This window comes from Betta splendens, chromosome 4 (assembly GCF_900634795.4).
Source record: "Betta splendens chromosome 4, fBetSpl5.4, whole genome shotgun sequence".
NCBI lineage: Eukaryota > Metazoa > Chordata > Actinopteri > Anabantiformes > Osphronemidae > Betta > Betta splendens.
This window is the reverse complement of record NC_040884.2, coordinates 7,245,746-7,273,744: the sequence shown is the minus strand read 5'-3', so window position 1 is coordinate 7,273,744 and position 27,999 is coordinate 7,245,746. Positions and strand designations below refer to the sequence as shown.

At 45.1% G+C, this 27,999-nt stretch overlaps 2 protein-coding genes and 1 long non-coding RNA gene across 13 annotated transcripts in view; 2 read left to right on the top strand and 1 right to left on the bottom strand.

Moving 5' to 3' along the window:
* abl2 (c-abl oncogene 2, non-receptor tyrosine kinase) overlaps positions 1-5,260 on the top strand; it is an 18,602-nt gene extending 13,342 nt beyond the window's left edge. For all 4 annotated transcript variants that reach the window (XM_029147640.3, XM_029147639.3, XM_029147642.3 and 1 more), the window contains exon 11: positions 550-5,260. In XM_029147640.3, coding sequence (XP_029003473.1) covers positions 550-2,360 — 1,811 coding nt within the window. In that variant the 3' untranslated portion in view covers positions 2,361-5,260. The remainder of the gene's footprint in view (positions 1-549) is intronic.
* Positions 4,979-7,538, bottom strand: LOC114853838 (uncharacterized). Of its 2 annotated transcripts, none has more exons than XR_003785656.3 (3): positions 6,554-7,538; positions 5,667-5,799; positions 4,979-5,090 (listed from the first exon to the last, which is right to left on the bottom strand). It is a non-coding gene; the product is annotated as an uncharacterized LOC114853838 (long non-coding RNA). The 2 variants fall into 2 exon arrangements; XR_003785654.3 differs by having other exon boundaries at positions 7,137-7,537.
* On the top strand, positions 6,358-27,999 carry osbpl9 (oxysterol binding protein-like 9). 7 transcript variants are annotated; one of them, XM_029147643.3, is made up of 24 exons: positions 6,360-6,537; positions 7,577-7,627; positions 9,425-9,503; positions 14,331-14,407; positions 17,509-17,604; positions 18,402-18,449; positions 19,030-19,059; positions 19,151-19,201; positions 19,652-19,690; positions 22,345-22,438; positions 22,972-23,076; positions 23,566-23,719; positions 23,863-23,975; positions 24,156-24,274; positions 24,354-24,439; positions 24,525-24,708; positions 24,863-24,947; positions 25,035-25,145; positions 25,230-25,293; positions 25,371-25,511; positions 25,618-25,696; positions 25,783-25,874; positions 25,965-26,100; positions 26,199-27,999. In XM_029147643.3, exons 1-24 carry the CDS (start codon positions 6,427-6,429, stop codon positions 26,271-26,273), a joined length of 2,220 nt encoding a protein of 739 aa, XP_029003476.1. In that variant the 5' UTR covers positions 6,360-6,426; the 3' UTR covers positions 26,274-27,999. The 7 variants fall into 7 exon arrangements, with proteins under 7 accessions (XP_029003479.1, XP_055363987.1, XP_029003478.1 ...); XM_029147646.3 differs by lacking the exon at positions 22,972-23,076 and having other exon boundaries at positions 6,358-6,537; XM_029147645.3 differs by lacking the exon at positions 19,652-19,690 and having other exon boundaries at positions 6,359-6,537.

Sequence of the window (27,999 nt, the reverse complement as noted above, 5' to 3'; positions counted from 1 at the left end):
AGACTTTAGAGACTAGTGTTGTGTTTGATTTAATCCCAAGATTACTCTTAATTTCATTCTGGTCCTGTTGTTCACTGGGACCTTGCACCGAGTGTGTGGCAAGGCACACTGGATGAAAACAGTCTTGACCATAATTGTTGAATAAGCCTACAAAGATTTGTTTTATATATTTTTTGCACATTATCTGTTTATGTAAATTCATCAGGCTGTTAAAAAATTCCCTTAGAGCAACGTTACACAACCACTTAGCAACGCAAGTTTGGTTGTTTCTGTTGTCTCTTGTTATCATCAACTCCCAGACAGATACTTGCCAACCCATTTACCAAGAGCATTGAAAAAAACAAAAAGCACTGACATGCTTTTACCTTACTCACAAATCTCTGGGGAGGAGAGAACTGCTTTTAGTGAGAAAGTAAATGGTCCACTTTATTACAACACAAATCTTAGAATGAGGAAGCTGAAGGAGGGCTACCTGTTAATACCTGTCTCTTAGAAGATGTTGAGCAACCTTCTCTTTTTTTAACCCTCTCTCTCTTTCTCTCCTTGCAGCCTGGGCGTCGTCTTTGCTGGGAGGCGACAGCCGATCAGGAAGCTCCCCAGCTCTGCCCAGAAAACAGCAGCCACGAGATAAATCTCCAAGCAGCCTCCTGGAGGATGCCCAGGATGTGGGCATATTCACACGAGACCGCAAGACTGGCTTCTTCAGCTCCTTCATAAAGAAGAAATCCTCCTCTTCCTCCTCATCCTCTCAGCTGCAACAAAACCTCCCGACTCCACCCAAGAGAAGCAGTTCTTTCCGGGAGATGGAGACACAGCCTCATAAGAAATACGAGCCCACTGCTGATTTCAGCGCTCCTCCTCCTTTGCCTCAAACAGACAGTTTAGGGGGCTTCTCAGCGTCTCCTTCCCACTCCCATGGGGAACCCGCCCAGGCCCAGGCACGCTGCTGTGGGGCTGCTTTTGGGCAGAAACCCTCGGGTGGTGGTCTTGGTTCGCAGGTGACGAGTGGCAGCAGCTGGGGCGGGTTGGCTGGCTTTTTTACACCTAGGCTCATTAAAAAGACCCTGGGGCTACGGACGGGGAAGACAGCCTCGTCAGAGGAGAGTGGCAGTCTGATTGGTGCGTCTAAGCCCTTCCCTAGGTCCAATTCTACCTCCTCTATGTCTGCTGGGCTGCCAGATCTAGAACGAATGGCTCTTACTTTACCCAGAAACCGCAGTGCTAAACCCCCTTTGGAAAGGACGGCATCCACAACCTCCCAGCCTGAGAATGGCACTGCACGGCCCTCAGAAGCTCTGCGGAGGATGGATGAGGGAACGGCACAGATCAGGGAAAGGCCCAAAGCTAAGTTGCTACCACGGGGCACTGCTGTAGGGGTGAGGGCACCCGGGGTTGGGGGGGAGTTGGGGGAGATGGATAGTCTGTCCCGGCTCAGGGAGGGTAGAGAGGAGAGTGGAGGAGGACTGGACAGGCAGCAGAGTTGGTCATCTCCCTCCAAGACTTCAAGTTCGTGTGCTACATCAACTGTAGCAACAACCCACAACCACAAAGTCCCGGTCCTGATCTCCCCCACACTGAAGCACAGCCCGGCTGACGTGCACCTCGTGGGATTAGACTCTCAGGGGAACCGTTTCAAACTGCTGTCTGAGCACCAAGCCGACCGGGACAGGCCACGACTCGTGAAACCCAAGTGTGCTCCCCCTCCTCCCCCCACTCTGCGCAGCCTGCAGCACTCCTACAGCGGTGACGGGGAGGAGCAGATAGGAGGCGCGCCCGTGGAAGTGAACGGGGACACGTTAAAAGGTCACAGGTCAGGGCGAATGTCCGGGGGAACGCCGACGGGCAGGCCGTCCGTGCCACCACCACAAGTGCCTCCTGCACCTTCCTCCACCTTCTCCTCCTCTTCCGCCACGAACAGCACGACTCCCACCAAAATGGCCAACGGCGCCACCACCACTGGCTCTTCCTCACACGCAGCGCCATCTGCTGGTTCCAAAGTGGCACTGAGGCGGACCAGGCAGCAGGCAGAGAGGGCGCCACCGGAGCGGGTCAGCCGCGAGGCCCTGCTGGAGAGCGCCGAATGCCTGAGCAGCGCCCTCCAAGCCAGTACTGAAAGCCCGTCCAGCAGCCAGGTGCTGGACGCCGGCCACCAGCTGCTGGACTGCTGCTCGGGCTACGTGGACTGCATCCCTCAGATGAGGAACAAGTTTGCCTTCCGGGAGGCGGTGGGGAAGCTGGAGCTCAGCCTGCAGGAACTGAGGGCCTCGTCCTCGGGGGGGCTCAGCAGTGCAGGGTCTAACACTGTATTGGACAATCTGCACGGCTGTATTAGGGAGATCAGTGATTTAGTACAGAGGTAGCCACCGTGGCGACACTGACGGTCAACCCAAACACCACATCGCTTCTATTCCCCTTTTTTTAGGTTTCTTGTCCTATTTACAGAGCTTGGGGGACAAACAAGATGAAACTTTTAGTACCTCAGAGAAATCACCACAAAATGTATCATTTATTGTTTACAAGCTACAGTTTTATAAAGATGCCAGTGTGGACACTAACGTTGCTCTGACCTGTACATAAATGAAATGTTCATACCAAACTAAATGTGGTTAGGTCAAACCATGAAATGTTTTGCCTCCATCTGGCTGGGAGGACAAAGGCCTCTCTCTTTTTTTTTTTTTTAATGAATGTCAAGTACATCAGCTGTGTGTAGCCAGCGCTCACTCTGCTTATCTGTTGGCGTGTCACATTACTGAGCGAGGACACCGGTGGCTGTGCCCGGCCTTACTGACAATACTAGACAGCTGTTTTCACGGACATAAGCTCAAGCAGTGTTTTGCAAATATGTGCTCAGCATCTCGTCATTGAGTGACCATAAGCCATTTTTAAAGCCATTGTAATTTAAAGGATCAGGAAAGTGTCGTTTAGTGTGATTCAAGGTTTCTGGGTCTCAATAACACACTTCCGGTTGTGTGCATTGTTTTTCTATCTCATAGATTGTCTTGAAATTGTCTTTTTACTAGTTGTAATGTGCACCCCCCCCCCACACACACACACACACACAGTTTTTTTATAGATGGGAAGCAAGTGTTGACACTAATCTTCAAAACTCTCTTGACAGTGACATTCCCCCAAGTTGAGACCACTGAAAACCAATGAAGTTATCATTTACAGCATTCACAAGTGTAAATAAGCTTATGTGAAACATGAGGTTTCACTACAGACAGGCTTATCAAATCTAAGAAGAGAACATGTATACAAATCTATTTTAACCCTTTGTAACACAGAAAGGTGTCTAAGTGACTCTGGGGTGTCTGGACTACGTTCACACAGTGCCACATAAAGGTCCCCTACAGCCTTTCAGTATTTATAACAACTCATCCCTGCACACTACATTTTTTTCCCTTTTGCATTTGAGCATTAAAAAAAGAGCTGTGAGGAGAGGGAGAGCACACAGTGGCGCATGAGCAGGTGAATCGGGACAGTGTGTCTATAAGTGTCCTTCCAAGTATGGACAGTCCTGGATTCCCTGTAGCCTTGTCATGGCCTCAGTGCCTCACATTCGTCAATGTACACTGCGAACATGCAGAGGCCTACTACACCACACTAACCACAGTACTGATTCAACAAACAAACTGCAGTATGTCTTCAGCACATGAGCGATTTGTACATTACGTGGTTCAAAGAAAATGCTTTTTAGAATGTCTATGTATGATGAACTTGAATTTTAAATTATTCTTTTTTTATTGAAAGCACAGACCTATTTTGAGAGAAAAGTTATGTAAATATTTGATTTATTTCATATCCAAGAAACAAGATTTATGTGTGGTCACAGCATAAGGAGCAATGTTTGAAGAGAGATCTATTTCAAGACTGAGACCCATCCATCCAGATCTGAATATCTGTATTATGAATGTATTATCCTTCAGTTCTGAATCCGGTCGAATGTTCTTCTGCACGATTCTTTGATCTCTAACGGTGCCATTTTCATTTTAATGTATTTGTTTTTGGCCCACTGTTCTATTTTTGGTTACGCTAAACCCACAAGTGGCTGCTCTGTTTCTAGAAAACAAACAAACTGTGTACAGTGCACACAATAATCACATTTGTGATTTCTTCGTTTGCTTTGGCTCATGTACACTGGATAAGGCCTAGTATAAGACACATTGGTTGGTGGACACTATAAAACTAAATCTGTAAACACTGCAGGTCTGTAACACTTTGGTCATGTCTGTTAATGACACATGGATTGTCAGGTTCAAACCTCTTGTCAGCTTGTTTTGGCGACTTTCACATAATTTCATGTCATTGTGAATCGATATTTTCATCCTATCTCTGGCCTTTGAGGTTGCATTAAGACAAACTGATGGTTGATATCTATTCACTGTGAGTTTCAAATGTCATGGACTTCTTTTTTTTTCATATTTCTTGGTGCCTTTTTGTGAACAAACAATTTCTGTACACTAAACTATCACTATAATAAATCACAGGATGGCAGAGTTTCACGTCCATCGTTCAAACATCCAAGTGGGATCTTTACTTTGCCATGTCATTGAGAGAGCTCATCGCTACCACATAGATTTTTATCAACCGTTTGATGCAAACTTGAAGATGGAAGGTGCACTTTGTCTATTTAGGTGGTGTATTATTGGCTATTAACACTGTTGATAAAGCCACACTTACTCTATAATAAAGACATTCTACACAAAATTCTCTGTTTCTACTGATCACACGAGCACCAGTCAACAAATACCAAACTCCTTATCAAAGTGAGGGGAAAAAAGTATCATTGCAGTATCATACACAGATTCAGCCTAGAGATAATGCTGTGTTCAATGTCCGTACAATGGACCCATGAGCATGTTTTTTTTTTTTCAAATTTAATATGTGAACAAATTCTGTTCAGTTCTGAACTGAACCATGATATTGAAAATCAGTCTTTTGTGTTGTTTTCGCTTCTGTTGCCTCCATGTTTTCTTCGTTTTCTCCTGTCTCCTCCTGAGGTGGTGTGTATACATCCTTAAACCAAAGGCCACGTCTTCTGTACAAGTGCAATGTCAGCCAACACACACACCATAATGGAATATGTGAATCTAAACAGGGATGACAGATGTAAACATTAACTTTTTTATTGTATGAGATCTATATTTTGTGTTTGTTTGTTTGTTTGTTTGTTTTTTTATTTAAAGCTCACGTTATATTACTGTGAAGTTCTGCTTATCAGTGTTAAGTCTATTGTAAATAATAAAGATATTGATGAATACTGTTTTGTTTTCTATTCTTTGTATCTGGTGCTGTTTACACAGTTTACACAGAGTATGCATTTAATTTTTGGTGCTGCATCGCTTACACATTACAATTTTCATTATCCACCAGTTTCAACCAAAGGGCAGAATGCGAGTTTTTTAAACAAGCATCACAGTTCAACGCTAAGTTGCAGTTAAACTGTTCTACGGTTCTGTTGGAATAAAAGTTTCCACTAACAATAGCAGCTACATGTTAAAACAAGATTAATGTTACACTGCCATTATGTTAATGTTGAACAGAGTTAGAACTTTAGTGCAAGTATAATGTGTATTTGCTCTGCTGTGATTTGTCAGTGACATGACACTGTTTAGGTTCCTTCTTCACCAGCTGAACTGTGGCCTGTGAGAGTCTCTCTGACTCACTGTCTGTCCTCTTTTGCAGCTACAGGGCTTAGTTTTCCCTGTGGCACAGCTGCTTTGCACTGCTATGAAGCTGCTCCTGTTTCTTTCCTTCGAGCTGTGACACCAAACCATCGTGCTCCTCCTTGTTCACATACTATAGGGGAGACAATGAGTAATAAGTAGAGTGGGAGATTTGTGACTCATGGAACACAGAAATTATAACTACATTATAACTAGTTAAAACTACAATTAAAGATATCTACAATTGAATTACGATAAATTAGTAATATCTTGGTTTTAGATACCCCAAAATTATCCTTGAAATGCAGCCACAGACAGATTGTAAATGGTCAACATGTAATTTTAGATATCCATCCATCCATCCATCCATCCATTTTCTACCTCTTAGGCGCATGCGGGGTCGCAGGGGTACTGGAGCCTATCCCAGCTATCTACGGGCGAGATGCAGGGTGCACCTGGACAGGTCTCCAGTCCATCAATTGGACTGGCAATTTTAGATATCTTAAACAGTAATTCTTCCTACATTTGTAGAGATTTAAATTATAATTCTGACTAGTCACGATGTAATTTGACTAGTCTAAATGCTACTTTAGGTTATCTCAAATGCAATGATGGAAAGTTATTATAAAACCCTAAAACGTTAAAAAGGCTTGCCATGGGGGCGCAGCATCCTAGGGAGCAGCGGCCGACCGTCTGTCGGTGACGCCTGCCCGGCCCGCAACCATTTCCGACTCCGCCCCATCCGTAGGCTATTGTAAAGATGGCGTCCATCATGGAAGGGCCGCTTAGCAAGTGGACTAACGTCATGAAAGGCTGGCAGTACCGTTGGTTTGTTCTGGACTACAACGCTGGCCTGCTGTCCTACTACACGGTACGTCCATACGCACCGCGTGTGAGTGCAGAACCCAAGCGGCTGTGGAAGTTGTCGCTGGTTGTCACAGCGAAGTGGGATAAAGGCCTTGTGTTTGTCAGGAGTTGGGAGTCTCAGTTGGCACAAAGAGGCGAGTCTCTGTTGTGACAGACCCGCACGTGAACCAATAGCAACGGTCTTCCGACATCAACGGACCAATCCGGATCGGCGTTTTTTTTTTACACACATTCTGTAATGTGGCTAACTAGCTAGCTCAAAGCAGAGACACTGATCCATAGAATCGCTGTTATGCATAGTTTACACAAACCTTTAAGTAATGTTAAGGATAGTGTTAATAATGTATGTGACATATGTGTTCGCGGTATGTGAAGTTAAACACGAAACCCACACCCGGCGGACAGCTAGCCAAAGAGCTACATCACACCGCGGATGGGAGATCGGGGCTATTGCTGCTTACACTTCTGATAGATCCCATGGGAAAAAAAATCACCGTAACATGCGCGGAGTTATGTTTAAATATAGAGGCATGGTGAAATGTGACAGCTATTTGAATGTTTGTTGAAGTTATTGTAAAGGGCAGGTAAAAACTCCTCTCTTACCGGGAAGTTGACAGAGTTGTCAAACCAGCAGGTGAAGCTAACCTTGTCTGACAACTTAAGGAGTTGTGTTGGTTTGTTGAGCTAATGTTAAATAAAGCGCAGCAAATAATGGCTTATACCAGCTATATAGAGCACGTCAGTACTGAGGTGACCCAGATATGTGTCTGGGGAGAAGTTAGAATAAGCCAGCTATTACTTCTTTTCCCTTATCATCCATGACGTCACTGTTTGTGTGGCGAAAAAGAGTTCGCGGAGTTAAACTTTTGGATTGTCGCTGAGGGACTAGAAATATGCTAGAAAAATAAAACCTGCCTTAATTCAGTGTGTTGTTTTTACAACAGCATTTAGTTTTCTTCAATTAAAATGCATTAGCAAAGTGCAGTGCTCTGCTTTACTGCACACTGTCCATGTTTATCTCTTCTTATCTTTTTCATTTACAGTCAAAGGACAAGATGATGCGTGGATCCAGAAGAGGCTGTGTGCGACTCAGGGTCAGTCCTTCTCTACATGTTCTGACTGCTTGGCCGCGAGTTGTTGGCCTACTTTTCAGTTTACGAAGGCTTTATCAAGGGAACAGTGGTTCCAAGTGCAGCACTGATCACCTGATGTGTGCCCCCCACTGGGAGACACAATCTGCTTTGTCAGTTTTTCTAAAACATAGATTTTTGAAACATATATGAAATTCAACTTTGATCTAAGTTAAGACCAATCTGCCAAAGTATAACGCATATATAAACTGCCTGGTAAATAAAGGTGTGTTTTTAATGTTGAGCCTTGGCCACTAGATGGCATGATGAGTGCTACTATAATATGTTTAGAGGAAGATTTCCTTACAGTTTTCAAGCAACTACAGTTTTCATACTGAAAGTGAGAGCTCTTAACTCTTGAGAATATTTTCTCCCTAGAGAAGTGAGCAGTGGACAAGAACTAATATATAAGGTTACTCTGGCTTAAGTTGAACTGCTACAGAACACTTCCCCCTGGGCCGACTGGGAGGTTTTGGTAGTGTACTGGTTTGAGAAATGAAAGCCTCTTTAGTCCTTGTTCCTCCACCTCCACTAACCGAACGCTGTCATGTCCATGACTCTAGGGTCCAGTGAGGGTCTCGACGAAATTAAGGCCATTTTCAGTGAGTTTTGACAAACGGTGGCGATGGCTACACTCTGAGCCACTTGTTTTAGCACTAGTTGCATTACTGAGCTTCACAAACGTGTTGTCTTCGATAGGATTGATGAGGAAGTACCTGCTGAAAATAAGAGTTGGTGTGAGAGAGTTCATTATAGCGTAAAGAAAGGAATGGAATTCTTTTGGGCTGAAAATGTGTCACTATGGACTGTTGTGATTTATTTTAAAACTTTGATTTAAATATAATTTAGATTATTGATACTGATACAAGTGCAAGACTCTGATGTGGAATTAAAGTAAAAAAACAATGAAGTCAAAGGTTTTGTTTTGAGTTCCTTTCAAAATTCCCCATTTCCTCATATTTAGCATATTCTAGCTAACCTACAAACATGCCTGGTCTTGTGTGACATAACAATGTGGCCACTTTTTCTAGTGTCGTTCTAAGTGTGTTATTGGATTGTTGGTGGCAATCGGCTGCGTTCCAATAGGCTCATTGTGTCGATATCCGCTCACATATTTTCCAGAACAGATTTTATGAGCCCATATTTCGTCATAAGCAAAGTGAAATATGCTTCAGCCACTGGGTCATGTGTTTAAAATGCTGACCGCTGGGGCAGAGATAACATTTATGGCTCCGCACGGATTAACGTACCATCACATGCAGAAAAGCATTCCTGATGAATGCAGTGACAAATGTTGACTTGTTTTCCTTATTCTCGGTGTGTCTGTGTAACGCTCAGCTGCTCTGAGTCACATGCCGTGCTGCCGTTGCTAGGAGCGAATGCCCCAGCTTAGCCAGCAGACCCTGTTTCTGCAGTTAGCTGCTGGTCCCCTGTATCAGTCTCTCTCCACCCTTTTCTGCCTCTCTCCTCCCTCGGTTTCCCAAATCCCACCTCCTCCTTTTCCACCCCTCCCTTCTTCACTCCCATGTTCCAAAAGGCTGCACTCATGTCAGAGAGAGAGCGAGATTGTGAGAAGGGGATGATGAGGGCTGAAGACATACGTCATATGTAGAGGAGGCAGTTGAGCTGCTCAGATAAATTACAGGAGCCGTAACTGGGGGGCTGCAGGAACATGTGGAAGACACGAGAATAGACACAGAAAGTGGAGTGTGACGTGGCCTGCTGTCTGACTGCCCCCCCATCCCCCCTCTGTTTGCCCAGGGAGCTGTGATCGGCATTGATGACGAGGACGACAGCACATTCACAATCACTGTGGACCAGAAGACTTTCCATTTCCAAGGTGAGACGTCCCCGTTTGACGCCGTTCTGTCCGTTCCTCGTTGCCTCTTCTCCGTGCTGCCATCAGCAGCTTCTCCTTTGCATCCACCTCTGCTGTTCATTCGCTCCCTCTCTCACTCCCCCCCCCCCCCCCCACCTTTTTAAAGACTTGGGTTGCTCTGCTCTCATACCAGGAAACACATGCACGCAGGCGTCTACACCGTGCCGTAGTCTTTCCTCCCATCCTGTGGAATCTCTGAAGTTGGTCGGGCATGTATTTCGTAGATAAACAACACTGCGCTGCAGGCTAGAGAGTCTTCTGGAACCGAACGAGCAAGTTAGTTGCTTTTTGGGTTTTTTTGTTTTTTTCCCTCAGCCCTCTCGACTGTGGCTGAGGAGGACGATCGCTGCTCGCGTGTCTCTGCAGTTGAGCCCCTGGGAGTAATAGAGGAATACTGCTGAGCTGGAAGCTGAGCTCAGGTCCCTCCTGGCTGCTGCCGCTGTCCGGCCGTTGCTGCTCCGCTGCCGCAGCTCGCAACCTGACGCCCAAGTCGCTCCATAGGGAGAGGATTGGCTGCCATCAACAGCAGCCCCACACCCCCCTCTCCCCCTCCTTCCAGCCCTTCTCCTCCTTTTTGTCAGGGAGCTGTCCAGCACAGAACACTGCAGATTGCCTTTTTTACTCTTTACTTCACCAGGTCTTTAAATTGTACTTCTCCACCTCTTCTGCATTTGTCTTTCCATCCGGTCCATCTGTACCACCCCCACCCCCCCACGCTTCACTACCAGCACCCTTTTTCACCTCCCTCACGAGAGGGTCACCCCCAGCCACAGTCCATGGACCCCCTGCCCCTCTCACCTCCTCCATGCCCTCTCCCATGTCTGTGTTCCGAAGCTGTATGCTGTGGTTCTACAAACGCAAGGGTAAGGAGACAAGCTCACGGTCCACACGCATGCCGCTGCCGGGCAGGAGGCTCCAGGAGGCGTTGTTTGTTTGTCTTCTGGGAGGTACCGTCGGTGTGGAGCAGTGCGTCCCGTTGTGTTACGGTTTCTTATCAGGGTTCAAGGACAGTTCAGAGCAGCGTGGACAAGGCTGTTTGGTGGCAGTGTTTCATAATAATCCAGTATTGGTACAGTAGGTGTGTCATGTTGCTGCTTGTTGTCCTCATTCTCAAAACAAGGAAGTTATCATTTCCCCATAATTTTTAATAATTCTGTAATTCATGATACGTTAGTCATATTATTTTTGGAACGTTCTGAGTCATATTTAATCTTGGTCTGCTTCTGCGTGTCAGCGGCTTAAAGGTGAAAACGTTTTGTTCGTTTCTTATCTGAAGACGGGAACAAGGGAAGGTAGATGCTGTTCTTATGTGCAAAGATTAAATAGTTGAGTCGGGGAATTGTTAGTTCTGGCAGGTTGCCTCTTAAATATCCCTGAGGTTATTTGTGTATTAAATAGGCAACGCATTTGAATTCATCTGCTGTTGTTTGCGGAAAAAAAACAAAACAATAAGCAAATCAGCAGTAGCTCAACTGGCCGGATTTAAATACGTGAACATGAGATTGTGGAAACAACAGCCGTAAACCTGGGTGTCAGGAAATGCACAGGATGCTGGGCAGAAGGAGATTTCTCTGTTGCTGTAAAACGATCCTGGTCTAAGCACGTTATCCGGTCGGCCTCCGAGGACTCTCATCAGTGTCGGAATGTGCTTGTGTAAGCCGTGCACGCCTGTGCCGCGGTCCGTAAGATGGCTGGAGCATAACCGCTGGACACAGGTGCAGAGCAATACAGAACATCATTCTCTCAGTTCTCATCTCCGTGTAAAGATCTATACCTCTCCTTGCAGGACAATCGCAGCTTGGGGTGTAGTTCTATTCAGTGCAGCTCTGTACTGTCCTTCTATTTAGAGAAGCATCCATTATTCATCAGGCCCTCTCCCCCGGCGGTGCATCACAGTTGCCTGAGAGCCCTTTAGCTTCCCCCTTTCCTCCGTTTTTCCTCTCTCTCATCGGCCTCCCCTTATCTACAGTAGCCGTCACTCTGCCCATGTTTTCTCCTGCATCTCTGTCACAGTATCCAGACCCTCATGTTCTCACTCTGTTCCCTACCTTGTAGTTCGATGTTCTTTTGCCATGTTGGTCCCTTTTTTATGTTTTGTCTGGTCATCACCAAGTTGAGTGTTGTTTATAATAATGTGATGTGGTCATGTTACACACCTGAACTTTGCAGCTGTGTGTGTGTGTGTGTGTGTGTGTGTGTGTGTGTGTGTGTGTGTGTGTGTGTGTGTGTGTGTGTGTGTGTGTGTGTGTGTGTGTGTGTGTGTGTGTGTGTGTGTGTGTGTGTGTGTGTGTGTGTGTGTGTGTGTGTGTGTGTGTGTGTGTGTGTTCATATGTATCATCCTGTACTATATATATAGTACAGGATGATACCTTATTGATCCAGATTATTTCCACTGTGATTCATGCGTTGCTTCTCAGATTGCAGTGGGTATTTCAATAGCGTCACACTATTGACAAGTAGATGTCCAGGCAGCCAACTACTTTCCCATTTGCATGTATTAGAGGATTTCATGGAGCAGGGAGGAAATGGAGGGTAAGCGTGACTTAGTAACAGAGGTGTTTTGGAGAAAAAACTGTATGTGCAGGATACAAGATGGCCAACAGGTTGTCAGAAATACAGTTGAAACGGGCTTAAAGGCTTTTGGGCGTAGTTAAAGTTAAATTGTGACTAATTATGAGGCAATGTTTTCTTTGAAAAATCATTCACCAGGCTGATGTTTGACCGTTGGCACAAATTAACGATAGCAGACCTGTGTTTTCATCTTAACTTAAGATGATGCAAGCTGAATATAACACACATAAGGATTAGTCTTGTTGTATTTTAAATGAATATATTTCAATTAAATAAAGGCATCTACTGATTGCCGTTTGGTGGTGGTGAGAGGGGTTTAACATATGCTGCATATTAAACAGACTCTAATGTAATTGTGGGTACCAGGGAGCTAAATGCTCTGTCTATTTCATATATCAGAAGCATTTATTGTTTTCAGCATTTCATTGGTTGGTTATTGGGATTATTAAGTCTTTATCTGTCAGTCTTTCATAATATTTAGGAAAGCATTTGTTTGGATTGGCTTCTGATTAATTACATCTATATAGTGCTCTTCTGTGCTCTTCTAGTAGCTTTACTGTACCTTGTCTCAGGAACTTGATTTTCTTGGTACAAAAATGGCTCAATTACTTTAATGTATCTACATTATATTAATACAAATAGCTGTGTAATTATTTCCACTTGTAGCTGCATAAAGTAGTCTCATGGCGGCACAGCTTCAGAGTGTTTGACTGGTCGAGTGCCTATAGATATAGAACCCTCTCACACCTTAGAACTGTGATCAAGTCGACCACCGTTGAGGACAAGCGCTGAACCTGTGACACTAAAGTATTTGGTTTTATTGAACAGCTCTGCTTCTAGCCGCTCCCGTCATGCGTGGCGCTAAACAACATTAGCCTCAGTAATCTGGTCCTCTGGAGAGTCTGTTTGGCGGGGGGGGGGTAAGAGGGTGGCGTCTGAGTGGATTGGCCTGAGCCTCGGTTTCCTTTTAATGTCTTTAAAAGCTTTTCCTCTGTGGCACTGCTCAGCCTCCATGCTGCCGCAGCCGTTCATCTGCTGCTCTGTCTTGTTTCCAGCCTAATGAAAAATGACTCTTATGCAGGATATAGTTTGCCAGCCAATTCAGTTGCATACCATTTGTCTTAATAAGGTCTTGTTTCACAGCTTGAGAGTGGCTCTGACTGAGGTGGCCTCCGTGCACGTGCACACCACAGCAGAGAAATGAAGTGAAAAGCCTTAGTTCTACCTTTTGGTGTGAGTCCTGTTCCGACCACACCATGCTGTGTCTGGTTCCAGTCCAGTCCACAGAGAATCCTACCAAGACTAAAGCCGGCACAGAATCCGTTGTTTGTGTATAGTTTGGCTGTAAATAGGAGTGTTGTGTATGCCTTTGTCAGTCAGCTCTTTAAAGACACAAATCAAAAGTCAGACGTTGGTCTGTTTTGGTCTCTGCACTGCTTCAATCAGTGAACAAATCAAGCCTCAGGGTCTAGTGCTCCGCTCTCGTACTTCTTATTTCTCTCCTTAACAACACACGTTTTGTGTATATTTGTTCGACCTGACAGTGACTGACTTGCTGTGTTTGAATGTATTTAATATACCCAGCGATGTCCATGAATCCCAGTGTCACCTGTCGTTGCCTTAAGGGATATGGCCCATCTGCATATCCCTGTTGTGTCCACCATTTACTTTGCACAAAATAAATACTGATGTCATTTCCCTAACTCCAACCCTGCAGAGACTGACAACTGCTATCACATATGTTAAACAGGAAGCAACAGCCAGGAGATGTTTGGCTTTGGATCACTCTGTTCCAGTCTTCAGGCCATGGAAATGGCAGCTAGCACATGGGAGTTGTGTCCATCTTTGCATCAAATACACTTTAGGCTTTAAATAAACTTTAGTCTTTCAAACAACTCCATACTTTAATCTAGTGTGAACTCTTTCTTTATTTCATCTGCAGTCAGGAGGGTATGTACTAACCTATTCGTTTTATTGTGTAAGATTTTATCATTTCATCCATCTTATTCCGTGTGTGTTGCTTTAGCAGAGGTAAGATTTCTTCTTGTCCAGACATGCTGGCTAGGTGGGTACACAGTTTCCATGGCTGCGTCATTATTACTCACGGCTATTCAGTGATGTGTCCCGGTGTAAAGTGACACATGACTAGTGGTGGTGTTTGTATGGAAAACGTGGCTCACCCAGTGTGTGTGTGTGTGTGTGTGTGTCCGTCCTCAGCTCGAGATGCAGATGAGAGGGAGAAGTGGATCCACGCCTTAGAGGGGACCATCCTCCGTCACACCCTCCAACTGCAGGTATGGAAATATTAAATCTTACTCAGAAGCCAAAAAGGAGTTTTATGAGAAAATATGTAACCATTCAGGTAAAAATGTGTTCCATCTTAAACAAGATTACAGGATTCTCATGCTCCATATACAGCACACTATGCTTCTATGGAAGGGCCCTATTGATGATCACACTACAGCCACACTGTTTTTACACCTTTAAGCCTGTGTCTGCAGAGCTGCTGAGTCAGTGCTGATTCTTGTCAGGATAAAACGGAGAGAATGGTGACGTCATGCCATCACGAAGGGAGCATGTCACTGCAGCAGTGGCTGCTTCGGGCTGGCATGGCGACCAGGCTTTTACGTCTTATGCACAGGCTTTGCGACAGAGGTTTGTGTCTTTAAGTGCACCGGTCTCAGCCAGCGCGCGCTCTCTCTCTCTCTCTCTCTCTCTCTCTCTCTCTCTCTCTCTCTCTCTCTCTCTCTCTCTCTCTCTCTCTCTCTCTCCTGCCCTCCAGTTGTTTGTCTCCCCTGAATCTTCCTCCTCGCTCTCCTCATGCGTCATCCACATGCGGTTCTTTCCACCGTCTCCTCCTCCTCCTTTAACCCTTATGACCCACCTTTTTGACTCACCCTTCCATCTGTCCTCATCTGCCTTCCCTCTCTGTGTAGCAAATCCTTCTGATGTGCTACGTGTGCCTGCTTACTCAGGGTACACACACACACACACACACACACACAGTGTTGCGCTGGCATTGCTGTCGTAGCGACATGTGATCCAGATGTAGCCAATCCAAGACCCGCTTGCTTATTGAGCCAAACATCTGCCTCAGCCGCCTCAGCCAATCGCTGTTTATGTTCATACTTGTCCCTTTGGTCCTTGCTGCTGTTTCGCGTGTGTGCCTTTTGCCTGCGTGAGAGGAAGTGAGGCTTTCCTGCCAGGGGAGGGTCCTGGATTAACTCGGCTCTGCCTGCTTTGTATCAAATGCTCCGCTGATAACTTGCCAAAGGATACACTGTAGCCAGACTAGCTGCCCTGCTAACACACAGACCGAAGGCTGGCAGACTGCAGTGGCGAGCCGGAGGAGGAGATTGTTCCGTGCAGACCGGTAGGAGGAGGAGCAGTAGAGGGGAGGAAGAAGGAACACGCGCTAACTTCCCCACATCGGCTGGCGTGTTGCTGTAGGGAGAGGGAAGAGAACCAGAGAGGCTAGGACGGTCCTGTGTCAGGCTGGAGAGCCTGACGGGAGAGATGTACGAGGCCTAATGCAGAATGTCCATTGGCGCGAGGCACCCAGTAAGTAAAGCACACGCACGCAGACGCCGCTGCGGTGAAGAAGTTTAACGGCTGCAGTGCGCCGCTGGGGCAGCAACATTTTAAAGTGGGTCACACGGCGTGGAAAGACAAATAGACGGGGGAGGAGGGAGGGAGCCGTGGCGTTGTTGTGTAGCGTCTGGGAGGGTTTAGCGTTTGGTGTGAGACTTGGCCGGCTGCTCTGAAATATTCCCGCTATGTCACAATCACTCGCACACATAGTGTGTGTGATGATGATGATGATGATGATGATGATGATGATGATGGAGGTTTAAACGTCTGGGACGATTTCCTGGAGCAGCGCAGCAGTGACGTTGTGGCCCGGCAGCTGTTTATAAAGCAGCCTCGTGCCGCTGACTGTCCGCCTCCAACTTTATGTCTGTAAAAGGAACAGCGGCGCTTCCCCACGCTTACGTGTGTTGTTGTTGTCTAAACACAAGGAGTGATGTGTTATGTAAAAATAGACTCTGGGTCTTTGTGCCTGGTTTGGTTTTTTGCCTCGTCAGCCCCGTTTTTCCTGCATCGTTCTCTTTCGCCTGCGTGTTTGAGCACGTGCAGTCACCTCTCTGCTCAGCGCGGACAGTCTGAGGTCATTTTGACTGAATCTGTTTAATCTGTAGCCAGCACAGGTGTGTAGTGGTATGATGTAATGACTGTGTGGGTGCAGGATAAATAAGTGACCAGACGGGACACGTTGTTGGCCTTGCTGTCACTGTGCTCATTACACCAGGGCTCTAAATCACACTATTTACTCATCCCAATAAGGGTTTTAGATTTTTGCTCAGGCCTCCTGGAGCCAGCTATGTGTTTTTTTTTTAGTCTCGTCAAACTGAAAGGACCTTTGATCCTTTTGAGGAAGTTTGCCCAGTAAACTGTAGCCTTCACGGCCGCTGAGCTAGACTTTGTTTCCTTTGAATCCTAGGATGATTCCACGTTTTAAACGTTAGGTTAACGGCTCGTGCGGCCGCTCAGAGGGTTCTGACTGTCAATGGCTTTTCTTCACATTCCTATGAGGTCGTGTTTAGCAGGAAGAAAAAGGCCCTCGCACTCAGGAAACAACAGGACTGTGCAACGCAGCAAATCCAAAGCAGCGGTAGCGGCGTTTGACGACGGCTCGTCTATTAACGCGACCGTGGTGTCGCCTGTGTTTCTGTGGCACTAACACCGTACTGGTCGTCTGACTGAATTGTCTGGCTCGACGTGGAGCGGTCGTGGTGGTGTCGCTGCTGCTGATTGTCCTCTCTGCCTTCCGGCTGCACCATGTTTCTGCTCACATACAGATACCTGCCCCTCTTTGTCTTTTTGCCTGAGCTTCTCTGTGTGATGCCTGCTCACATCTGTTCGGCCAGTTGTTGTTTAGCTTTTAATGAATACTGTAGAATGAAGCCGTCAGTGACTAGATTGACTATTCTATCAGTAGTTCAATTTGAGTTTCCTGATTTTGATTTGAAGCCTGAATTTCTGCACCTTTAAGGCTCCAGGCAGACGCACACAGGCCTGCTGGCCTCGCAACATCAGCCTCTACACAATAGTGTCCACATGTCCCCTAGTTCATCCCTCTGCTGGAAGGTTCTCCTGACCTGTTGATGTTTCTGTCCACCATTTTGTGAAACCCTTTAGAGACCCACCATGCCAGGAGGTGGTAGAGTCGAGCCATAATTTATGAATGAGTAATGTGTGACTACTGTACATGGCCTGCATTACTCGTGGTGTCTGTGGACTTTGCTTTGGATGTGTAGGTGCTTCCACAGGACCGGCATGGATCTGTTTTATGGCTTTCACACTAAAGCGCTGTGTTTCATGTTCTCATCTTCAGGAGGCAGAGACAGGATTTGTGCCCAGTGTTCAAGACTTTGATAAGAAACTAGCTGAAGCTGACGCTTACCTACAGATTCTGATCGACCAGTTGAAGGTGGGTTTTGATTAACTGTGCAAACAACTGTAACATTTTGTATGTGCAGATTTTATTCTGTATTGTCAATTTAAGATATTAGAAATGTAGGATGTCTGCCAATCCTATTTCTCATATACTCTTCTGCTTTGTGAAAAAGCAAAAAAATATCCATCCCCATAGGCATGCATCAAACATGTTTCCTTTATAAAGACAGTGAATTGAAACTGTGTGATCATCAGCAGGTGCACATGCTTTGGGCATTGCATTGATGTCTGCCATAGTTTGGAGTTGGACTAAAGTGAGCGAGAGAGGCAGGCTGCACACACAATAAAATGCAATGCTCATTTATAGCAGCAGCTACAGGAAGTTAGAATGACGCAAGGTGTTTCGGTATGACAGGTGTTCTTATCTACAAAAGCTGCATCGCTGGACAGAGGTTAGTCACTGGTGTTACCATTTTTGTATAGTTGGGAAATGTGGTCATTCATACTCTGCACGCCTCCTTATAAATAATGGCAGACGTTGATGCGTGAGCATTTTGTACTTTTTTCTACAGTAGTTTTCAGGCTTCATAAGTGATGTTCTCAGTGGATGTGAGAGTTTGTGTGTTCTTTAACGCACAGACCTTGACCAGTGCAGGGTCTTTGAGGGGGTTTATTGGTGAGCAGAGCAGACTGGTTATCGCGGAATTATCCAAAGCTACATCTGCACACAGTCACCGTGTGTTTACTGTATGTCAATAAAACTGTGGATGCTTCTCAGCTGATCCTCTTTTTTTCCCCTTTCATCTCCATCTCCCCGTCGCCCTCATGCAGCTCTTTGATGAGAAGATCAAGGATTGCAAAGAGGATGAATCGCGCAGAGTGAGTACCAGCAGACCCACTCTGTCATTGTGTCTCTGCGTGTTAGTTGTCATTAGAGCTATAGGATGCAGCAGGGAAGGCAGGCTGATGCACGTATCACACCGAGTTACTGCAGGGCATCAGTTTATGCAATGGACTTCTGTTTCCCAGCATTTTGTCATTGAAATGTTTTTTATCAATTACACTAGTTCAAACGCTGTATAGTTGTATAGAACATGCAAATTGTAATAAAGTATTTTTACTTTAACAGGCCCATATATGATGAAAAGCAGCAGTAGAACAAATGTGGTTTACCATCTTCACCAGTGTAGTTGTAGTTTATAACTCATCGACCATCAACTGTAATCTTATTAGGACACAACAGCAGGTGGTGTTTCGTAATTCTTTGTGTTAGGTAAGAACGTGGAGCTGGTGCTTCAGGGTGCTTTGACAAACAGCCCAGTGCTTCACTTCCTCACGTAGAGTGGTCATTTTGTCTCGTCTGTCACTGTGACTTTCCATTTCAAGAAAACTAACGCTGTTGCAGCTCTTAGATCTGCTGCTGTAGCGAGAGTTTACATTTTTCTTTTCTTTTTTTCAGAAAATTGAGAATTTGAAAGAGACTACTTGTGTAAGTCAGGACAAATCCCATTTTCCTGTTGGTATTTTGGCCTTTCTGTGTTTTTCTGGATAATGACTGGTTTTCTGCTTCTCTCTTCCAGAGTATGGTAGAGTCCATCAAGCACTGTATCGTGCTGCTGCAAATAGCCAAGGTAAACACACATTTGATTGGTGTCTCTGTACTGTGGTTTTGGTTACACTGTGATCATTGTTCTTGTGAGACCACATCATCGTGCTCCATGTGTTACTGTGTGTGTGTCTCTGGGGTGGTTCCCTACTAACTGTTGCTAACTGAGACACTGGTCGATGAGGGTGTAGCCCAGTATTTGCTTCATCACATGTTCAACCCTTTTAAAAGGAAAGTGAGCAACTACTTCTGCTTTATGTAGCTCTGGCGTTGTCCATAGTAGTAGAGGAAGTAAAGGTTTTACCATGTGATGAAAGGATTGCTGTAGGTGGCGAGCTGGTGCATATTGAGACTCCATGTAATTAGAAAGGGATATGTCTGCTTTATGCAGCACAGATTCTTAGGATGCTTATTAAAAATGACTCTTGAACCTTCCTACACATATAGCCTAACATTGTCTTCTCAAAATTTTAAGGACCAAAGTAACGAACAGCAACACGCAAACGGACTTATAGTAAGTTTGACGTCCTCTGTCCATGACAAAAACTTCAATCAAACAACCTGCTAACTTTCTTTTCCTGCTTAATTTACTCCACTGTAGAAAAGCTGGTAAAATCAGATCTTTAGTGCATGCTGTCTGATTTGGACATAATCACTGGCTCAGGCTCTTTACCACACTGTCCTCCTCATTAATTTCTCTATTTCATCTGAGATGTAAAGCTCTGCGGTGGTTGGGAACCATTCTTTCCTTTTCCGAGATAGCAAAGATGTGTCTGTGTGCGCGAGCGTTTCTGCAGGATGTGCTATATGTACATGTACACGTGTCTTTGCATGCCTGTATGTGGGAGAATGTCGCACTTCATTTCACCCACTAATTAAAGTCGGCTAATTCACCATTGATCTGTGGTGACCACACTGCCTGCTTATTGAACCACCGAGGACTAATGGCTGAAAAGCCATTCAGGGGCATTTCACCGTCTCTGTGGGTGTCCTGCCTACATTTCAATGCTTATGAAAGCAGCTTTGCATGATGTTATTACAAAACATATAAATTACTGACATGTTTGCTGTGGATTCAGTCTAGATTTAATTTATATTTATTGTTATTTCTTCTATTTTTTTCAAAAATATCAATGATGGACACTAAAGCTTAAGATTTACTGTATGCCTTATAATATATAATCATGCAGTACTTCACAGTAGGGTGCCAAGCAGACATCCCAAGTCAAATAGCCCCTCATGAGCAACATGTTTTATTTTTCCAGACATCATAGTTTGGCTTCATTGCTTTCAGTTAGATGCTGGCACATCCTTAAATCCCCAAGACAACAGTTCTGTAATTCCACCCAGTCCTTAATTAGAAAATGGAAGCTGGGCGGTGTAGCTATGTGGAAGGTTGAAAAAAAAATGCCAAATGCAAATGTTTCTCTTTGCTTTGCAGTGTAATGTGAGCCCTTTGCTGGAATAGACGAGGTGCGTGCGTGCGTGCGTGCGTGTGTGTGTGGTTCTTGAGGCAGGAATCCCACAGAGGCAGCAGAGCTCATAGACTTGCACTGCTCTTATGACCAACTTAATCACACAGTCATTAAGCACAGTATTATGTGCTATAAATAGCACAGCATAAGCGCTGTCTACAAATCTGAGCGTGAGTTTTATACATCATGAATGCAATTTGAAAGCATCAGTTTGTCATTTATAGGATAGAGGCAGTAGGTAAATGCCCTAAACCCCTGTTCTGCAACACCAACACTACAGTAGCTCATATGTCGACCTCGTCGTGTGGGAACTAGCCCACTAGAAGCCTGTTCAATATGCATCTGTCCAATCATTGAAATGCCTTGATTGATTTATGCCTGCCCACGGACTGATCACGACACGCTGCTGATCGGCCTGTTGGTCTCCACCTCCTTTTGCTTCACTTCCTCGTTGTGAGGCCGCGAGGCTAATCCCACCTTCTGTCTCTAGATATCTAGATAAAAGCCCCCTGCTTACGTTAATGTACGTAAGCAGGCAAGGCGCGTGTCAAGTAGAGTAGAAGGGAGAGAGAAAGAAAGGAAGTTATACATGAGGGAGAGGACCCAATGAAGCAGAGGCGACGTCTCCAGGACCGCGTTTTTGCAGCTGTTCCCTGCTCTTGTCTCACTGTTCTACATGCTCGGTTTATGGCCCTGCAGCTCAGCCTTCACACCTGCCTTGGCTAATGTTTATTCACCCTTACAGCCTAATGTCAGGGCGCGATCATGGGACTGGCCTCCTCTTAGTGCGAGTCGTACAAAGTCATTTGAAACTAAGAAAGGAGCTGCAGACGTCACAGCTGCAGTTCAGGTTTGGATGATGTGATGAGACATACCTCTGGCTACCAGTGTCCCTGAGGGTAAGTTGTTGGAGGAATGAAGGTCTCTTTAATAGTCTGTTAGTCTTTCTACCTGTTTCACTGCTGTTGCCGTTGGCCTTACTGCTCCCAGCTCTTTTTTATGAGTTTTTCTATGTATGTCATGCCTCTATTCAAATCCATGGGGCACTCCTGTTAGGGTGGCACTGATTGAAGCAGGCAGTGGCAGATAAGAGTGTCTCCTCTGGTTTTGACCACAGGGAAATCAAAAGCCACAGACGCTACACATTTACTGCACAGCCCAGTGGAGTTAATTAACTCCGTTTTGCACCAGAAGGTTGCTCAAAGTTCAAGAGACGCTGTTAGTTATTGTGTAAAACTGCTGCTGGTGTCTGGATTTCAGGCAGAGCTGCTGCTTTCGTATTGATTAGATTAATGAAACGTGGTAACGCCACTCTTTCCAGGAAGTGGGGTGAAAGGACATTGATCTGCGATGCTGCATGGCGCATATATTATTTCACTGTTCGTGTTATATAGCAGTGAGCTGATCTATAACCCAAAGGTTACAGTGATGTCAGACTTAATGCTGTTTCATTGCGAGCGACATGTTGGCACATTTAGTTTTACACGTAGCAACGTGCGTTCTGTGTTGATGTTTAAAATGAAAAACATGTATTTCCTGTATGAATCGGCTTTGCAGTCGGTTCAGCCTTTTAGACAGCGTTTTATATTGTTAAGTAGGCAGTGGTGTGGCTGTGTCCTTGTTAGTGTCTAGCGTCCCTCTGAGGCAGCCTGTTTTGTTGATGGCATGTGTTGTTTTTGTTTCTTTCCTCCAGAGCACCATTAACCCAGTGGATGGGATCTACCAGCCCCCTCTGGACACTCCTGTAGTCAACACCACGATGCCAACACAGACCACGCTACCCACAGGTACCAGCCGTCTCTCATGTGCCTCTGGATGTACTTGTGTCTGTTATGCAACGCATCTGACCTTAGACGTATCTACGGGTGACAGCAGTGCCCCCTGCTGGGCGGGTCTTGCTCTCCTCCATGTGACGCTCAGTGTGCAATGCAGTTGTTTATTTTTTGCTTGCTGTTTTATAATTAGCACAAGTATTATAATGTATTGTATATAATCTTTGGCCTCTCAATCTCATGGTTAGGTCTGAATTTTGAGACAGTGGAGTCACTAAAGCAAGTTGTAGTGACGATATTCATACCATCCAGGTATGACAGCAACTTGGGATGTTTTTCCGATATTATTCACTTATTCAAGCAAGCGTTAGTGTAAAGGGAGGTTCCTATCCTCAGATGGCATTTAGTTTCTCGATAGACCATGTTTTCCCGCTCTCATCTGCAGTTTCTATCTGCAGCGTCTTGGCACAGGGACTTTACGTATAATGTGCTCTAGAGTTGAATTACGGCATTGGCGCTAATTCGTTTGCTCTTTGTTTTTGCTAAAGACACTTCTCAGGTGTGTAAATCAGACCAACGACCCTCCACATTACCTGTAGGTCCCGTCGTCACGGTGATGGGCAGTCTGCAGACCCCTACTCCCAACAGCACAGGTGAAAGTTCAGTCCAGTCTATACAGCCAAACATTTATGTTGTTGTGATTTTTGTGCTTTTTGTGTACATTCATTGAGCAGAATAGGAAGTTGAACGGACAATCTAAAGTATTAATACTATATTATACTCGCTGCACATATCCAGCCTAGAGTGCTGTGTCCATGAGGTAAATTAAAAGCAAGGGAAAGCTGAGGTTCCTGCCTTTTGGCCTTCGGTGCTGAGGCAGCGATATTAAAATGCTGTGCTGAGCACTAAGGAGGCAGGCTGCATGCTTGAGAGCACCATCAATATGTTTTGCAGAGCAAGCTGTCACTATGTTAAAGACGGCTTCATATTAGTGTACGCAGTGTGCTGCACTATGCTCAGGAGCGAGTTCTCTGTGTTGATTTGACCATTTTGGCAGGTTTACTATATGAATGCAGGAGCTAAATTTCAAAGAGAAACACTGCAACAGGCGGAACGTATAATGTTTGTTCTCTGTTTGTCAGGGAGTGGCCCGTCAGGCCCCAGCAGCGGCGTCGCTTCCCCAGCTCACATCCCCCTCCCCTCACACTCGGTACCAGACTTCTCTTACTCCTCCAGCGAGGATGAGTTCTACGATGCGGACGAGTTCAGCAGCACTTCCCCCAAACACTGCATAGAGTGAGTATCGTGTCACTGTTGGCCTAGCGCCCGCATAGCGCCTGGAAGCAACAGACTGTAAATATAGAATATCTAACAAAGCTCAGTTGATGGTAAAATCCCATTCATTTCTTATCTGTCCTGCTTCTTGCTCATGTCCCCAGTCCTTCGGGGCCTGCAGCTGCCTCCCCTCTCACTAATGAACAAACGGCGCTGAAGCGACCAAACACCACCGAGTCGCTCAACTCGTCCATGTCCAACGGTACCACAGACACGGGTAAAACCATCACAAGACACAGTTTGATTACAAGAGCTGTTTTTCCTTTTGCGTTTACTGATCAGCAAGACATAGATGGAATTTGATCATAAGACCCGAGTAATGGCCTTTGCATTACAACGTGGGGGACGTAACAGTACACAGTGACGAGAACCTGCTGTTCTCTGCTGGTGTCCTCAGATCAATTTGACAGCCATGACGACCGCGATGACGACGGCGAGGGCGAGTCTGTGGAGGAGCACAAGAGCGTCATCATGCATCTGCTCTCTCAAGTTCGTCTGGGCATGGACCTCACTAAGGTAGAGCTTTTAGCAGCATATGCTTATTATTCAAGAACAGCCCATTTAGTTGCTCTGATCCTTTCCTTATATTTCACAGGTGGTTTTGCCTACGTTCATCCTAGAACGAAGATCCTTGTTAGAAATGTATGCAGACTTCTTTGCACATCCCGACTTATTTGTTAGGTATGTACAGTTACAGCAGCGTTTCTGTTCTGCAGAGCTAAACCGTTTCAGCCGTAAACACTCCTTTTTATTTGCCTTCCTCCAGTATCAGTGAGCAGGCGGAGCCCCGGGACCGCATGGTTCATGTGGTCAAATGGTACCTGTCCGCGTTCCATGCAGGCAGGAAAGGCTCAGTAGCCAAGAAACCCTACAACCCAATACTAGGAGAAGTTTTCTACTGCCACTGGGATCTGCCCCCCAGTGAGTCAGATGAGCCTCCCCAGCACACGGTGAGATCACGTACCACTTACAGCCACGATCATCATCCCAAGATGTTATTGGGCTCCTTTTAAATTTTCAGTTATATTTGGCTTATATACTGTACAAATAAATCTAATTGGGGTTAAAATAACTAACACGTTTCAAAACCGTCCTCTTCTCCAGGAGGCCATATCAGATGGTCCAGTTCCTTGGTCGTCACCAAACAGTGTGTGTTTTGTGGCAGAGCAGGTCTCTCACCACCCGCCCAGTAAGCGTCTTCTTCCCAGTGATTACATTACACAGCACTGCTCAAACCCACAATGAATAATTAAATATATATTTCCTGTTCCTGTAGTTTCTGCATTCTACGCAGAGTGTTTAAGTAAGAAGATCCAGTTCAACGCACACATCTGGACTAAATCGAAGTTCTTAGGCATGTCGATAGGCGTCCACAACATTGGCCAAGGTACAGAACTGAAAATACTAGATCTATGTGTTACTACCTACTATAAGGGATACTGCACTAATGCTTTGTTCTTCTTTGTTTCAGGTTGTGTTTCCTGTTTGGAGTACGATGAACACTACATCCTCACCTTTCCTAATGGATATGGCAGGTACAGTAGGTGTTACTGTTTCCCTTTAATGTGTGGTGACTGTGTTTGGCTCCACTGACCTGAGCTCCTCTGCCTAGGTCCATTCTGACTGTGCCTTGGGTGGAGCTTGGTGGAGAGTGCAACATCTCCTGCTCCAAGTCAGGCTACAGTGCTAACATCGTGTTCCACACCAAACCCTTCTATGGAGGAAAAAAGCACAGAATAACCGCTGAGATTTTGTGAGTTTAAAGTGGATTGAAGCTTGGTTTGCATTCCAGAAGGAAACGGATCAAATGTCCCGTTTTATTACTGAAATACACCACGTTTTGTGTTTGTCTCTTGCAGTGCACCAAATGATAAGAAGTCTTACTGCTCCATTGAAGGGGAATGGAATGGAATCATGTTTGCCAAGTGGGCAACAGGAGTGAGTCCTTTTTATTTTCTGAAAGAAAACATTTACAGCAGGCAAGTATTGACATATAAATAATTGTGTGGGTCGTGTGTTTCAAGGAAAACACAGTGTTCATAGACACTAAGAAGTTGGGTATCGTTAAGAAAAAAGTGAGAAAGCCTGAAGACCAACTTGAATATGAGTCACGAAGGTGAGAGAGAGAACACAGCCAACCTTCAAACCGGAACAAAAACCAAGCTGTGCGCTTACGTATTTGACTTTAAACCGTTTGATTCATCAGGTTGTGGAGGGATGTAACGTTGAACCTAAAGCTGAAAGACATCGATGCAGCAACAGAAGCTAAACACCGGCTGGAGGAGAAACAGAGGGCAGAGGCGAGAGAGAGGAAGGAGAAGGAGCAGCAGTGGGAGACCAGGGTGAGCCTTTCACTTTGCTGTTCACCTGCATTAATGGTCACAACAGTCATGAATCCTGCTCATAGTCTGTCAATTTCCTTATTGTTGTGTTTCTGCAGCTATTCCATGAGGACGGAGAGTGTTGGGTCTATGACGAGCCTCTACTAAAGAGATTAGCCTCTCAGAGGCCCTGAGAAGATGACACACACTCTCAAACACATATGCATAAAGACCTGCACACAAGAAAGAGTCTTTATAAGAACTCTTTTGCAAAACCTCTTCTTGTCCAAGCCTTGGAATGACGGATGATTGAACATGTACACTGCTTTGCATCTGACTGTAAAACAATATGAAAATGAATGAAATCAAATGGAAAAAGCATCAAAGATGTAACCTGAAAATTAGTAAAGCTCCTCTCCTTCTTTTGGCCAATCTCACTTCCACTTCCACCTCCACCGATACCTGGCAACATGGGACGCAGCAGCGCAAAGAACGCACCTCTGTCCATCAACTCTTCGACAGCTCCACAGAACGAGCCAGGGCAGTTCACGCTTCACTTCACACATGGTTTTAGCTGGGGTGGGGTGGTTGATCATGGTTAGAGCAAATAAACCTTGGCTATAAACGAACCGAGCTCGACATCTCAGGGAATCCGGTGACTGAGGAAAGAGAGCTGAGAGTCTAACAGCCTTATAAAAGTGGGATGGATGAGGGGCAGGGGAGAAATTCTTTGCTTGCCTGCAACTAGTTATAATATATGGTTATACATATGATGGGATATATAAATATATATTCTTTATTTGTTTCTGGCAATAGTGTAAAATATCTGAGGATATGAACTTGATGGCTTTACGTCTCCCTTCACCCTGATGTTCTGTTCCTGTTCACATTATTCTGTGTGTCAACCGTCATCAAGCAGCAACGGCCTATTTAAGCCACACGTCTGAACACACCTGTTGGAAGAATTGTGAAATATGGAATATATGCAATATAGATAGTAAATATTTACCTAACCAGAGAACAAAGATCCGTTGTACCAAAAATGTTTGGAGAAACGGGCTTGATCTGGACGGCGAACAGACAAGCTGAAAATGTTTCCATGCTACCTGAAGGCATTTATGAACAAATTTTTGTTTGCATATTTGTGTCTTTCTGGATTTCTGCCCGGGACTCAAGTCTGTAAAATCTTTCTCTTTTGCGCTGCACATCACATGTCCTCATTTCCTCTCCAAACCCTGTGGCCTCATAGCCGATCGGCATACCCTTGGCTCTCCTGTTTTCGCAGTGAGGAGAGAAAGTAAAGACAAGGAACCAGAGTAGATGTTTGAAACACTGCTGCTGTTTCAAAGTGCTGCTAGAGTCCAGGCTGTGTTCTGTCAGTTCAGTATCCATGTAATCTTTGTTTATTGCTTTGTTTATTCAAGATAAGAACCACATAGAGGGCAATATTTATCCTAATCTACACATATGCTTTTTGCACCATAAATCATTCTCTTATTTACAGTGTCATAGGTGGGAGCGAAATGCGATGCTACTTGGATGAGATGCCGAAATAAACATGTTTGACCTGAATATGACCAAGAATATGTGTCCTGTAGTGGGCTCTTGTCTTTGTGTAATTATGACAGGATTATCATCACCGACAGGTTTAAGTATATTAACATCTGGAGACAATGCAACTGTTGGGTTAAATACTCCTTCAAAAGACAACTACCTTTAGAAATGAGCCAAATTTATTTATGATTTCAAAGCAATTACTTTTTTCCCATGTGTTGTTTTTGTAAGTGATATTGAGAGGCCTTGCCATACATTCACTATGACTGCTAGAGAGCAATCAAAACAAATGTATTTTTCTTTAAACGTTGATTGTATCAAATTCTCTTCTTTATCGATGCATAATATTAAATCTCTATGAGTTTA

Coding starts and splice junctions, on each gene's coding strand:
- osbpl9 (XM_029147643.3), top strand. CDS start 6,427: ATGGCGTCCATCATGGAAGGGCCGCTTAGCAAGTGGACTAACGTCATG. Junction 18,450..19,029: donor AAGAGGATGAATCGCGCAGA/GTGAGTACCAGC, acceptor TCTTTTTTTCAG/AAAATTGAGAATTTGAAAGA. Junction 23,720..23,862: donor TCCCCCAAACACTGCATAGA/GTGAGTATCGTG, acceptor TCATGTCCCCAG/TCCTTCGGGGCCTGCAGCTG.